Below are 14,703 nucleotides of genomic sequence, written 5' to 3'. Positions count from 1 at the left end.
TAACACAACATAATATACCCAGCAGTGCATATAAAAATATAACAACCAGGCAATTAAATATAAATATATTAACACAAACAATCAAATATAAATATATTAACATAAACAATTAAATATTTTTAGACAAAAATTAAACAAATTTAAAAAATAAAAAATAATTGCAAACCCTAAAAATGGCAAATTAGCCAAACCCTAAAAAGTGGCAGATTAGCCAAATCCTGAAAATTTGCCAAACCTAAACCCTGTCAAAACCTAAAACTGTAGGAGCATAGTATTCACCATTAGTGTGTCCCCAGCAGAGTCGCCAGCTGTAGCAACCTGCCTTAAAAATTAAAGATTAGAGTTGCCACCTATTCTACCAAGGCGAATAGGAAACCTCGCGCAGTTAAGAGATCAGGGTAAGATACTATATTCAGGTCGAGGGAAGGTGTTAGGCACCCTCAACCCTTTCCTAAGATTTGCATTATAAAGCTAAGGTTTATGGCTAACATAAAGAAAGATGGCAGACAGTTAATAGGGTTAAGGCAAATAATTAATATTAAAGGTTTGTAATTCAAAGAAATAAAATCAGGACAAAATGAGATTTATGGGGGACGGGACTCGCCTTGTTGCCAAGTGCCTACGTATCTCCTTATGGAGACTCAGAGTCAGCGTAGTTCGGGGACAGGGTTGTACGCCTTTGAATTGAAATTTTATTTGAGATGGTTTTAGAGGCTTTTTGAATGGCCTATCGTAGTTTTGAATAAGGATGAAAATCCGTAGTTTGATTTGAAGTGTTTTGAATGTTTTAGATTTGGGAAGTGTTTTGGGATCGGGCGTACAACCCTGATTTTTTAGTTTGTACTATTAACCGCAATAATCGATTGATTCGATTACCATAGTTAACAGATTAATAGTTGGATCGTTACCAATTTTAATCAATTGATTTAATTATTACTAATAACGAATAATAGTATTTTTAACAATTTTTATGAATTAATTTGTACCGTTACCCCTCGTAATCGATTGATTCGATTAAAAAGAATAACGAATTGAGGTATGGAAAATGAACAAGTTAATCATCGCAACTAATAAGATAGTTGAAACCATTTAACCAAATAAAAATTAATTACGTTTTAATTAAATATCATTTTAATTAAAATTATTATTGACCATAGCGACTAATCAATTTAATCGGAACGAACAACAAATTATGATTTTTAATATCAACATCATATATTAATTTGTTTATGAAAAATAATTATTATTATATAAATAACTATTTAAAAGGATTTAAATAAATCATATAAATTAATTAAAATTAATTTAGTTTATTAGGGTTATGATTCAATGTGGCAGACTTGAGGGTCTATGTTATGCATATTAGGTTTGGGTGCATTAGATCTATGTGGCTGATGGTTTGATGGCCAGATTTGGAGGGACCATGGTAGGCTAACCAAACACGCGTGCACTGAATCCAGAAACAAATGTTTCAGAAAAATAATGTTGGAGGGAGGGCTCGAACCTGCGACCCTCCACTCACATGTGGAGCTTTTGACCAACCCAACCAAGTAACCCATTCGTTTGTTACACGCGTGGGACAGATTATGTACGAAATCTAAAACAAACAAAGAAGCAAGCGCGCGAGATTTAAACAAACCAGTAGCGTGACGACACCTCATCGTCTTCCCCATAGAATTCACAAAACCCTGCAAACGTTTGCTACGAATTTGCTATGAATTCGTTTGTAGCAAATATACCTCAACAATAACGAATAGCACATATGTACACATAAATTTTTCGCGACCCCTGCAATCTTCTCGTCTGGATCATACGAATCCAACCCTGCCCTTGATTTACCCTAATTTTGGCCCTAGCAAAAAGCCCTAATTAAAAGCTCCTAAAACCCTAAGCGGCCAACAATGGTGATCAGTACTAATCTTGCCCAGAATTTCAATTAAAGGATCATACACGTTCGCAACACACATACGAATCATAATATGCACCCAAATTAACATGAAGATGCATAGATTATGGCCATCGATCCAAATTTCAGAACGACTTACCTTGGCTAAATGGAGATTAATCTGGGGTTGTTGATGCAGAGCAAGTATTCAGGTAGCTTCAGAGTGATCCCACGAACCTTTTGCAATCCTTAGATCCTCTTGAAAGTCACGAATTCTACCAAACCGAATTCCAATTTCTTGGTGAAATTTTCAGTTCTTCAACATGTGCCTCTTGCAAAATTCCCAACCCCTATTCGTGTGTACTTTCTCCTCTACTTATAATAAGTGAATTAGGTCACAAATTACAGCCCAAGCCTCTTGAATTCCAATCTTGCCAAGTTTGTAAAAATTGATTCAATCTTGAATAGAAACTTTCTATTTTTTGCCAAATCTCATGCCAATCTTTTTCAACCATTTATGCATGAAAATTATATTGTATTTTGATATAAATGCTGATTGAATTTGATCTATATGCATCTTTTAACAAAATATTTGATTTTTCCCTATAATTAAATCATTTTAAACGGAATAAAAATCATATAAAATCAAATAATAAGCTAAATTTCGTGGCACATGGTTTTGATATTCTAAATGACTTGTGGACCAAGTTTAAGTCACAAAAGTAAAGGCCCATTTACAAGAAATCCAATTTGAACCTCCTTTATTTCACATTTTATCCTCCAAAATTATCCAACTTTGACCAAGCATATCTCACTCAATTTTTAAGATATGAGGGAGTTCTAAGACTTTTTGGAAACCTCAAGAGGTCCTCTACAAGCCACTTTGGAACATATGTTCCATTTGGAGCTTTTATCTTGATCATATCCTCTTTGACAAAAAACTGCTTTTGAAGGATGCTTGAAAATGACCTGTAATCTTTTGCATTATACCTCTCATATGAAGCATTTCTAGCCTTGGCTTGTGAGAGACAAAGTTGTAGAGAATCCAATTTCCTTCCAAATAGGCTTTGAGTGGGGAATTTTTGATGTTCCATGTGAAAGTTATGGTCAGTCAAAGTTGAGTTGACTTTCTCCTAGAGAAACCCTAATTTGAACCTTTTTGTATTTGTTCATCTCTGAGTTTCTACTGATAAATCGTGATCAAATTTTGATCAAATGATGGATATATACCTCTATACTTGATGTTTGATCAATGATCAGAGATTTGGACTATGCTTTGACCATGGTTGACTTTTAGGTCAAACCAGTTGATTGTGGATCATCTAAGCTGTTGAACAAGTGACCTTTGGATTTGGGCTTTGACTTTTGACATAGAGATACCTTGGATCATAATGGGTCATGGAGAACTTCATTAGAGGCCTTTTTTTGCTAATCCCTTCAGGAGAGTACCAAACCCTATCTTTAGAAAGACTCTTGCTCAGGAGAATGACTGGATGAATCTCTTGAACTTTGAATCATTGTGAATGGAATATAGAAGGCAAATTTTGGGGTATGACACATGCCGTTTAGGGATTGGATTGATTTCTTCGAGTTTGGTGTTGGGAAATCTGAAAAGGCTCTGCACTTGTCCAGGTTCGCTTCGATCCCTCTTTCTGTTAGATAGAAACCGAGAAATTTTCCCGCTCGGACCCCGAAGGTGCATTTTTCGGGATTAAACCTCATCTTGCACTTTCGGGCTTGTTCGAAGACTTTTTTGAGATGGACGGCATGATCGGTTTCCTCTTGGGATTTGACGATCATATCGTCCATGTAGACTTCGAGCATATCTCCAATTTCCTCTCTGAATACTTTGTTCATCATTCGTTGGTACGTTGCTCCGGCGTTTTTCAAGCCGAAGGGCATTACGTTATAGTAGTAGTTGCCCGATTCCGTCATGAAAGCCGTGTATTTTTTGTCCGTTTTAGACATGGGTATTTGGTTGTACCCGAATACACGTCCATAAACGATAGTAATTTAAAACCCGCAGAGTTATCGACTAATTTATCTATGTTAGGTAGGGGATAAGCTTCTTTTGGGCAAGCCCTATTAAGATCGGTGTAGTCAATGCACATGCACCATTTTCCATTAGCTTTCTTTATAAGTACAACATTAGAGAGCCAAGTAGTATACTTGGCCTCTGATATGAATTTAGCCTCTAAGAGGTCCCTAACAGCTAATTCAGCCGCAACCGTTTTCTCCGGGGACTGCTTTCTTCTCCTCTAGGCGATGGCCTTGCACGCGGGATCGATCGTCAGGTGGTGACATGCTACATCCGGGTCGAGGCCGGGCATCTCAGCCGCGCTCCAGGCGAACAGGTCGGCATTCTCCCTGAGGCAGGCCTTGAGTTGTCTTTTGGCTAGTTCGGGCAGGTCTGTCTCGATCTTGACTCCTCTGGTCGGGTCATCACCGAGGGCTATCAGCTCGAAATCACCGTCGAGGATCGGGCGGAGACCCTCCTCTGGTGTCTTTGTGTCTGTTTTCCCCTCGGATTCTTTATGGAAGCGGCTGTCCAGGTCGATGGTGTCGACGCGGGGTATAGATTTGTTGGGCTCGGGACCCGCGTTGGCTGCGACTTTGTCTTGAGTGGCCGCTTTTATATAACTGAGGCCCTTGGCGGAAGCTTCGAAACACCTTCTGGCCGCTTCGATGTCTCCGTGGAGCGTTGCGACTTGTCCTTTGGCCGTGTAGTTTTTGAGTTTGAGATGCATGGTTGAGGGAACAGAGATCAGTTCGGCCAGCGTCGGGCGTCCCAAGATGCATTGGTAGATTGAGGGGAAATCAATGACCAGGAACTGGACTTTGACGGTCCTCGCGGTTTCTGCCGACCCAATCGAAACGATAAGCTCGACGAATCCCCACAGTTTCGTCACTGTGCCATTGAAACCTTGTAGGTCTGAGCCCACGTAGGGGGTGAGGTGGCTGTCGTTTAGCTGCAACGTTTTGAATAGCTGGGAGTACATGATGTCCACCGAGCTTCCTTGATCGACCAATATGCGGCGTACGTCAAAGTTGGCCATTCAAGCCCGAATAAGGAGGGGAATGGTTCCGTTGGGTGCTTCGCCCGACAATTCTTCCTTGTAGAATGAAATGGGGGATGAGCCTCCCTTGGCAAGGTCGAGAGTAGCGGCTTTGCTCGAATTCGCTAAAATTAGCTCGTCGAACTTCCGTTTTACGGATCCAACGGTGAGTTTGCTGAACCCTCCCCCGGAGATGACCATGGCGGAAGGGAAGAATTCCCAAGGGCTGTGAGGAGAGAGGGTGGAGGACACCCGAGCCCAATCGGGGAGTTAAAAGTCCTCCGGTCTGGTGATACTCATGGCCACTCGCATGGCGGGCGTATCTTCCGTCGGTTTCTCTTCGACGACCGGTTTGGCTTCCTTGGTGGCCTCTTGCTTTTTCGCATACTGCTTCAAGTGTCCTTCTCAGATTAATATTTCTATTGCGTCTTTTAGGTGGATGCCGTCTTCGGTGTTATGTCCGTGGCCTTTGTGGAAATGGAAGAACTTTGATTTGTCGACGTTTGGGCGTGCAGGCATGGACTTTGGGAAACGGACCTTGCCCGTCTAAAACTCGGCGTTCGCGCACACATTTAAGATGCGTTCCCTCAACGCGTTCAGGGGGGTGTACTCCCGGAATTTTCCCGCTGGTGCTTTGTAGTCTTTAGGGTCTCGACCTTTATCTTCTTTCTTCTTATCGGATCCTCGGCGAGAGTCGTCTTGACGGGCACCTTTAGTATTTTCTTCCTGTCTTGAGTTGTGGACCGCGTGAGCAGCTTCTTTTTCCTCGTATTGTATGTATGCTTGGGCCTTGAGGAAGATTTCGTCCAGAGTGGCGGGTGTCTCGATCCCGACGGCTTTGGAGAAATCTGAGCGTGGTCGGAGACCCCGCTCGAGCAAGAACTTCTTCATGTGGGCGGTTGTGGACACCTGCACGGCCTCTTTGTTGAACCATTCGATGTAGGCCCGGAGGGATTCGTCTTTCCCTTGGATGATGGCTTCTAGGGAGGCTTCTGACTTTGGGTGTCTTCGGGAGGCCGTGAAGTGCCTAGAAAAAAGCTTTCCCAGCACTTTCCATGTGATGGATTTATTGGGCAAACTCTTGTACCAGGTCATGGCTCCTTTGCGTAGAGTGGTCGGGAATAACTGGCACTTGATTGCGCCTAGCACCCCTCTGTAGTCCAGTAGGGCATCGATGTTCTCGATGTGTTCTTCTGGATCGGTTGTCCCGTCGTATGTGCCCAGTGGCGGGGGCTTTTCAAGACCGGCCGGTAGGGGTGCTTCAAAGATTGCGTGTGACAGAGGGCCCCGACGCTCTTCCTCCTCGTCGCTGGCGGAAGGAGTGGTGGACCGGCTGCGACTCTGCTTGTGTCACCTGCGGTTGTCGCCGCGTTTTGCGGGAGGTGACTTGGATCTTCTTGTGTCGAGAGCGGTGGTCGCTTGACCCTTTCTTGGACATGGGACCCACGTTTTCCCTGGGGGAGGGGGAACGAGGGCGTTTATTGGGGACCGTGTTGCGATGGGAGCGAGTTTTGTTGCCGGGTGGAGTCTTTGAGCGATGTTTCTGCTCGAGTGCTCCGATTCTGTCGTTCTGCTGCTGGATGAGGGCGTTTGTCTGCGCAAGGGCGGCCAGAACGGTGGCCATAGTCTGGTCCTAGGGAGTTGGACCCTTGGAAGAGAAAGGGTTCTCCAGAACCTCTTCGTGACTGTCTTTGCCGCTGGTATCTCCGAGGTGATGGACGGTATCGTCGTGGAAATCCTTCGGGGAAGGAGACGCCGTGAGGCTGTCCCGAGGGACGGTATTTCTGGGTGGAGGAATGACAACAGAGATGTCGTTCTTATTAATCATTGTAGCGTCCAGAGAAGAGGAGTCTTCATTGTTGCTAGCCATGAATGATGGTTGAACTAGAGCTTTGGTTTCTGAATTCTTGCAGAGGACAAGAATGGATCAAGAAATGCAAGAAAAGGAAACGGGGGCTGAGGAACGGTGAAGGCTTGAAATCCTGAGCGGTTGGAAGGGGAAAAAATGATTGTACCTGCAAGGCACTCTGATGCCAAAGTAAGTGTTTGAACAACAAGGTACAACAAAGTGAGAGGTTTTGGGTAAGAAAAAGATTACCTTGCCCTCAAGGTTTAGAGGGCTATTTATAGGATTATTCCATGCGAAAAAGGCTCCACTTTACCAGGCGCTAGGCTAGGTAATACGCAAGATGGCTGCTACCGAGCACGAGGCTGTTGCGTGCTCGGTTACGTCTAGCATTTGCCCGGAGGAGGAGGCTGTCGTACGCGCGGACAGGGTGCTCTGGGCCGAAGGCTGGATTGGCCCAATTGAGGTAATTGGGCCGGTCCAGAACATCTACCTTTAGGGAGGGAAAGGTAGAGTGACGTTAGGCCAAAAAATGAATAAGACAAGAGAAATGATGTTTCTTGGTAGCAAATATTTGTTTTGTGGTTGATTTTAATTATGAAAATAAGTTTAATCGCGCTTGGCGGGGGTAAGACTCGTTTGTCAAAAATAAAAGATTTGCGCTTGGTAATAATAGTCTGTTTGATAATTGTTTTGGTCGCACATAGGCAAAGATCAAGTTTTATTAGTTTTTCATTATTTTTAGGTGGTAGACAAGTATTTGAATTAGAACAAGGCATACGCCTCATGTTGGTTTACTCGAGGATAAAAAGGTGTGCACCCAAATATTCACTTTTTAATTTAATTTAATTTAATTTATTAAATAAAAAGTATTTAAAGATCGTTATTAGTATACATAAAACAAATGCTCAGCTAGAACGAGGCATGTGCTTAGTGTTGGATTATTCAGAGAATAAAAAGGTGTACACTTGATTACTCCCCTTTCAACCATGTTTATTTTAGAAATATAAAGTTAAAAGCGTTAAACGGCAATATTTTTTATGGAGGAAGAATGTTCGACTAGAACGAGACGTACGCTTCGTGTCTGATTATTCGATGAATAAAAAGGTGTACACCAAATTATCCCTTTTTCAACCATGCTTATTTATAAAAATTTGAAAGTGTTTAAAAAAAGAGAAATAAAAAAAATAAATTAGAAAAAATTATTTAAGGGGGTTGCACTGCTAAATAATGGAGTGTAACGAGGTGTTGTTGTTTTTTTATATATCGGCTTTGAGCCCAATAACTAAAAGAAAAAAGAGGGGAATGTGTTTTTTTTTTTTTTTTAAATCGTGGGCTTCTCAATCAAATAACACAAAATAGAAAAATAAAATTGAGGCTGCCTTTGCTAGCGGGGTGTATATAGCTTTCTATTTACATTTTTTACACAAGTAACAACCAATTCTCTCCCTCTTTCTCTCTTAACAATAAACAACACATTAAATGTAGCAACATGAACAGTTTTACATGAACAACAACAAGGTTATTACAACAGCAAGAATAACTAACACTAACCATAGCACAACTTAAGCATTTCCATGAACCTAATATCTAAACATGAAAGAAAGTTCTTATGTACAACAATAACACCATAACTATAACAACAACATAACTAATCTCATGAACAACAACAAAATCATAAATATAACAACGACGTAGCTAATTTCATGAACAATACATAGCTAATCTCATGAACAACAATAACATCAGCAACATAGTTAATCTCGTGAACAACAACAACATCATAAATATAACACCAACAACTACTTTATGAACATCAATAACAACACAAAATCACAACATGTATATTTGAAAAAATATATTAACAATAAATATTTCATCAAACTTACAAAACAACACCATAATATTTATTAAAAAAAAGCAATAACAACTTACATACTTTCTTTAATTGCAAAAAAAATAAAAATGAAAGAGGGTGTGAAGTTGAAGATTAAAATGGTAGAAGTTTTATGCATGTGGTTTTAGTGTATGAAGAAGGGTAGTTGTTATAAGGTTGAAGAAGATGATGAATAGTGGTGGTTCTGGCTGAGGAAGATGATGAATAGTGGTGATGAGAAGTGTTTTCTTTCTCTCTTTTTTCACTCAAATTCTCTTTCTTTTTCTCTGTTTTTTTGTGATATCTCTCTTTATCTCAAACTCTAATCTCTTCTATTCAAAAGTCTCTCATTTTCTCATGATAATATTTAGCTCATATATGGTGTAACTACGGTTTTTGTGTTGTTCAAAGTGGAGAACAAGATTCTACATAAGTACAACAATATGGGTTTATTGTGTATAGGCATGTAGCTAGTGGTGTTGCTTGTAAATGGTAGCAATTCAAAGAGACAAAAAAAAGTGAAGAAAAGAAATGATTCTAAGAGGAAAACCATTTTTGTCTTTTTTTACCTTTTTTAATATAAAAAAAAAGTAATACTAATAAGATAAAAAAAGTAAATAAATATGTTTTTGTATTTTTCTTTAATTTTTAAAAGGGTGAAAATTAATTAAATAATCAAAATAAATAAAAAAATATAAAGTTTTTTAAATTCTTTTTCCACAATTAAGAGTCAAAAATGAATAAAATTTTCAATTTATTTTTTATTAGAATGCACAAACTAAAAACCTAAAAAGTTTTAGATCCAGACAAAATTGGGTGTTACAATTTATAAACTACATTTCATTAACTACATATATAAAAATGTAGTTAATTTTAGAAAACAATAAAATATTTTTTTTACCAGACGGTTTATTTAAAGTTACAGCTTGCACAATTCTTTCCACTGTGGAAGTACATAACCATAGTTTCTTATCCAGTCTAAAGTTATGTCAATGCAACAATCATTCTCCTCCTCATCAAATTACATGAATGACATCTACTAAATTATTTCATGAGTTCTATTATGAAGGCACCACTTTTTTTTTAAAAGTAAACATAATTAAATTACATAGAATGAAAAACTACCTCTATCTCATTAATTTTTTATTAGGATTAAATTACTGTTGATTCTTCAATCTCGAAATCATGTTACGGTGTACATTTTGAAATTAATATAAAATCTGATCATGTATTAAAAAAATATGAACCAATTAAAAAAAAATATTTGAAGATTGATTCATATTCAGTCAAAGATTAACAAATGTATAAAAAGATTTAAAATTATATCAAAGTTAAGCATAAATCCATTTCAAACAATTTGAAATTTTTAATCTAATTTTCAAATTTAAGCCATGATAAAATAAAAATTCAATTATAGCATAAAATCCTATGCCCTACCGTGATAACACCTAGTGAAAAAGCCTATAAATGGAAAACACAATTTTCATAAGGAATTACATTTCAAAGCAAAATTCATAACTATAATATATTTTATTGTTGTTGTGTTTTACCATAAAAATTGAGAAAATAAAAATAATAATAAACTAAAATAAAATGAAATATGGACAACTTCATCTCACTTTCCATAGTTTAAAATTGTTATTCATTCAAAAGATTTAAATTATATATCATAGAGTTAAAACAAGAATTCAAACAATAAACAAAAAGAAGGCTTAATTGGAACTTTGGTCCCCCTATTTTGTATTTTTCTCGATTTTAGTCCCCCATTTTTAAAATCACAATTTTTGCCCGCTTTTGAGTTTTCTATTGAAAAAAAGACAGAAATATGGACTAATTTTGCAGAAAAAAGCAAAATAGGGGGACGCAAATTGCACAGAAAACTTTAAAATGAGACTAAAATAGTGATTTTTAAAATAGAGGGATTACAATCAAGAAAAAGACAAAATAGGGGAACTAAAGTTGCAATTAAGCCCAAAAAGAAATAATGAGAACTTGTCTATCTATAACTACCTCAATCAAACCATTGTTTTTTATTTCTAAGAGACTTTTAAATTTTAATAATGAGTATTTTAGAAATATATAAAGTAAGGCTATGACTAAAAAGTAATCAAGTCTGTGAAACAAAATTATTATATTAAAAAAATGACTGCCACCATAAAACACAACAATGATATAGAATATAAAAACATATATAATAGTAAATTAGAGAATAAATATTTTTTTTTATTGTTGTTGAAATATTCATTCTAAATATTAGGTTCTATATAGTTATATTATTAAAATAGAGATAGCATAATGGTTGTCAAACATAAAGTATAGAGAAATACTAAGTCTGCATTGAATATTTACAAACTGTGAATGACAATGTTGCTATAAATAAAACAACACAAGCTTGATTTTTCAAAGGGTGTTTCTATATTTAACTAAAACAATATTTTTTGAATTTTAAGAATTAACTAAAAATTGAATATTGAACCTCTATTTATTCTTAATAACACAAAGTTTTTTTTTTAATTTTAAAATCAACAACAATGATGCAGATGTTCAAATTTGAATTATGCACAATTCAAAATCAATGTCTTCTCTAATTTCAAAATCAATGCCTCTATTTTTTCACGTGTTTTTTAGAGAGAGAAGCTCCAACTTCTCTCTAAAAAAGACTTAGCGTGTCTTTTTCTCTTTACTCTTCTAGGATTTTAGAGCGCCGTTTACGGTTGTTGCCTCCAGATCTATCTGGTTTCTCTCCAAACGTGTTTTGGTCTACCCTTCTCCGTTCGCGAGAAGTTGTTTTTGTTCTCTTTTTCCCTCTGCTTCTTGTGTTTCAACCTGAGTTGTTGTGGTTGTTTCCCCCAAGATGGAGAAATGGAAGGAGTTTCCGCTATCAAAGGAAGAAGAAGAAGGTGTCACGGCAGAGATTGAAGAAGCATGCGAGGACGAAGTCTTTCAAAGGACCTTGGCGGCGAGACTATGGACCAATAATCCTTTCAACTCTGGAGCCTTTATAAACACAATGCTAGGAGCCTGGAAACTCAAAAACCCAGCTGAAGTGCAGGAGCTGAGTAAAAATATTTATCTCTTTCGTTTTGCTACCAAAAGAGATCTGGAAAGGGTTTTGAAGAATGGACCTTGGAGTTTTGACAGAAATCTCTTAGTGTTAGCTAGAGTGTCCGGAGAAGAACAACCTTCAGAAATCAATATGCATTTCGGAACCTTTTGGGTAAGAGTTTACGGGTTGCCCCTGATGCTCAGATCGGAAGCAATGGCCAAGAAGCTTGGAGGAATCTTGGGGGAGTTCGAAGAAATGGATCAAAAGGAGGCTCATAGAAATGGGCGGTTTTTGAGGCTAAAAGTGAAAATGAATCTAAAGAAACCACTCAAAAGGGGGACAGTGGTTCGATTTAAAGAGAAGAACCTGAGAGTGCACTTCAAATACGAGAGATTGCCCACTTTCTGCTTTGTGTGTGGAAGGATTGGCCACCAACTGAAAGACTGTGAGGAAGTAGATGAGTTCAGCGAAGAAGGCTTCGAAAACTTGGAGGAACAAGACTTATCGTACGGAGCGTGGCTTCGCGCATCTCCCTTGCCCAGGACTCATGAAGAGCAAAAAAAGAAGGAGTCTAACTCAAGTTCTTGCAGCAAAATCCTGTTTAATTTATCTTCAGGCCAGAGCAGGTGCGAAGAGAAAGGTAAAGGGAAGGAAGGAGACGAAGGTGAGGTAAACCAGAAGAATACTTGTCTAACTTTGGAAGCTAGTGAAAATGTGGGGGATCCAAAGGCACATGAAGGACATCTAAAAAGGAATGTTTTGGAGGTAGAGGCAATGGCAGAATCCTTTGGTGCAATTGACATCTCAAACATAGGACAGGCATCGGGCAAAGTTCAAAAGGATGGTGCTTCGAAGAAAAAGAAGTGGACACGCAGACAAGTTGTTAGGAAAGGTACTCAGGATTCGAAGAAGAAAGTGGAGATGGAAATTGGGAAAAGAAGTCTGGTGGATGTCATGATTATCGATGGAACTGTTGAGAGTCATGGTGTTATGGAGAAAAGGATGAAAGGAGTAGAAGGGCAACAAGGAACTGCCACAACAAAACCAGAGGTGGTGTTGGAGGACCAACACCGCCTAGGCCAATGAAGATCCTGAGTTGGAACTGCAGGGGGTTGGGGAGTCCCCGTGCAGTTCGAGCCTTGCTAAGGCTCACCCTATTGGAAAATCCCAACCTCATGTTTATCATGGAGTCTCGCTTAAAGAAGGATGAGGTTCAGAGAATCAAGTTCAAAAGTGGATACAAGTGTTGTTTTAGTGTGGATTGTCGAGGAATAGGGAGGGAAAGAGCTGGAGGTTTGATTCTCTTTTGGAAGGAAAGCATTCAGCTGTAGACCTCTCTTACTTTGCGAACCACATTGGTGGATCGGTGGGGGATTAGGTGGACCAGCAAAACTGGTTTTTCAATGGTGTTTAAGGACACCCTGAAGAGCCAAACAAGAAGCTTACTTGGGATCTTATTCAGGAGGTGGTCAGCAATGGTGGTGATAGAGTTGTATGCTTTGGGGACCTAAACGATATTGTGTCTGAACAGGAGAAGGTGGAAGGGAATTCTAGGACATCTTCTCAACTTTTAACTGGTAAACAAGTGCTGGATCTGGGTGGTTTAAGTGGTCTAGGTTTTCAAGGGCATCCTTATACTTGGACTAATGGCAGGAGGGGACAGAATAATATCCAATGTCGTCTAGATAGGGCTGTTGCTTCCCAAAGCTTCTCAAATAGATTCTCACCAGTTAAAGTCTTACACTTACCAAGGTTTGGCTCGGACCACGCAGTGCTTATGATCGACCTGGAGGCGGATTTAGGCAATAGTAACAACAGAAAGAAACATTTATTTCGCTTTGAAGAGGTCTGGAGCAGATATAAAAGATGTGAGTCAAAGGTTCGGGAGATGTGGAATAGTGTCCCTGGGAATGGTGTCTCAAAAATTGCAGGTATTCAAGGTATTGAGGATCATTTCAAGGAGTACGGGGTTAGTGCTATTAAATAAGAGCTGAGACGGATTGAAGCCAATGTTGCAGGAAGATTCCAATTGGGACTCTAGTGAGGAAGCAATAGCTTCTCATAAAGCCCTAAAATCTCAACGAAATAATCTGCTGCAAGCTGAAGAAGTCCTTTGGAGATAGAGGAGCAGGGCAGTTTGGTTACAACATGGAGATAAAAATTCAAAATTTTTCCATAAGAAAGCGGAGCAACGAAGGAAGACTAATTTGATTAAGAAACTTAAAGATGATGCGGGTTTTTGGTGGCGTGGAGACGAGAATGTGGAAAGGTTGCTGGTTAATTACTTTTCTGATTTGTTCACTTCCTCTTTACCAAAAAACACAACTGAAGTGTGCTCTGTTGTGCGAGGCAAAGTCACTGAGGAACATTTCAGGTGGTGCGAAGGAAGATTTACTGCCACGGAAGTCCAGGAAGCCCTAAATCAAATGAGTCCCCTAAAGGCACCTGGACCAGATGGTCTCCCTGCTTTATTCTTCCAGAAATACTGGCACATAGTTGGTCAAGAGGTGTGTAGTTTAGTGTTGTACATTCTCAACAACAACAGAGATCCATGCGACATCAATTGCACTCACACCGTTCTTATTCCCAAATGTAAAAATCCTGCTACACCAAAGGATTTCAGGCCAATCAGTTTGTGCAATGTGGTGATGAAGTTGGTTTCCAAGACAATAGCAAATCGTATAAAAAGGATTCTACCGGATATAATTGATGAAGAACAGAGCGGATTTGTTAGTGGGAGGCTTATTACAGACAATGCGTTGGTGTCCATGGAATGCTTCCACTGGATGAAGAAAAAGAAAAAAGGAAAGAAGGGGGTGATGGCTCTTAAGGTAGATATGTCCAAGGCCTATGATAGATTAGAATGGACCTTTGTGGTGGATGTTCTCTCAGCGATGGGTTTCCCAAATAGTTTAGTCAATTTGATTAGACGGTGCATCTCTACCGTGTCCTACATGATTCTTATAAACGGTCATCCTAGCAGAATCTTCATTC

General features: G+C 39.0%; 1 protein-coding gene across 1 annotated transcript; it reads left to right on the top strand.

Annotated features, from left to right (window-relative positions):
• Nucleotides 1-11,517: 11,517 nt before the first annotated feature.
• Nucleotides 11,518-12,795, top strand: LOC131605033 (uncharacterized). Its single transcript, XM_058877434.1, has one exon. It carries the CDS (start codon nucleotides 11,518-11,520, stop codon nucleotides 12,793-12,795), a length of 1,278 nt encoding a protein of 425 aa, XP_058733417.1.
• Nucleotides 12,796-14,703: the final 1,908 nt, after the last annotated feature.

Source organism: Vicia villosa, linkage group LG5 (assembly GCF_029867415.1).
Source record: "Vicia villosa cultivar HV-30 ecotype Madison, WI linkage group LG5, Vvil1.0, whole genome shotgun sequence".
In the NCBI taxonomy this organism is placed as follows: Eukaryota; Viridiplantae; Streptophyta; class Magnoliopsida; order Fabales; family Fabaceae; genus Vicia; species Vicia villosa.
Note: the sequence above shows the minus strand (reverse complement) of the source record. Positions and strands in the feature narration are given on the sequence as shown.

Bases quoted from the DNA above. Each gene is read 5' to 3' on its own strand.
- LOC131605033 (XM_058877434.1), top strand. From the start codon at position 11,518: ATGGAGAAATGGAAGGAGTTTCCGCTATCAAAGGAAGAAGAAGAAGGT.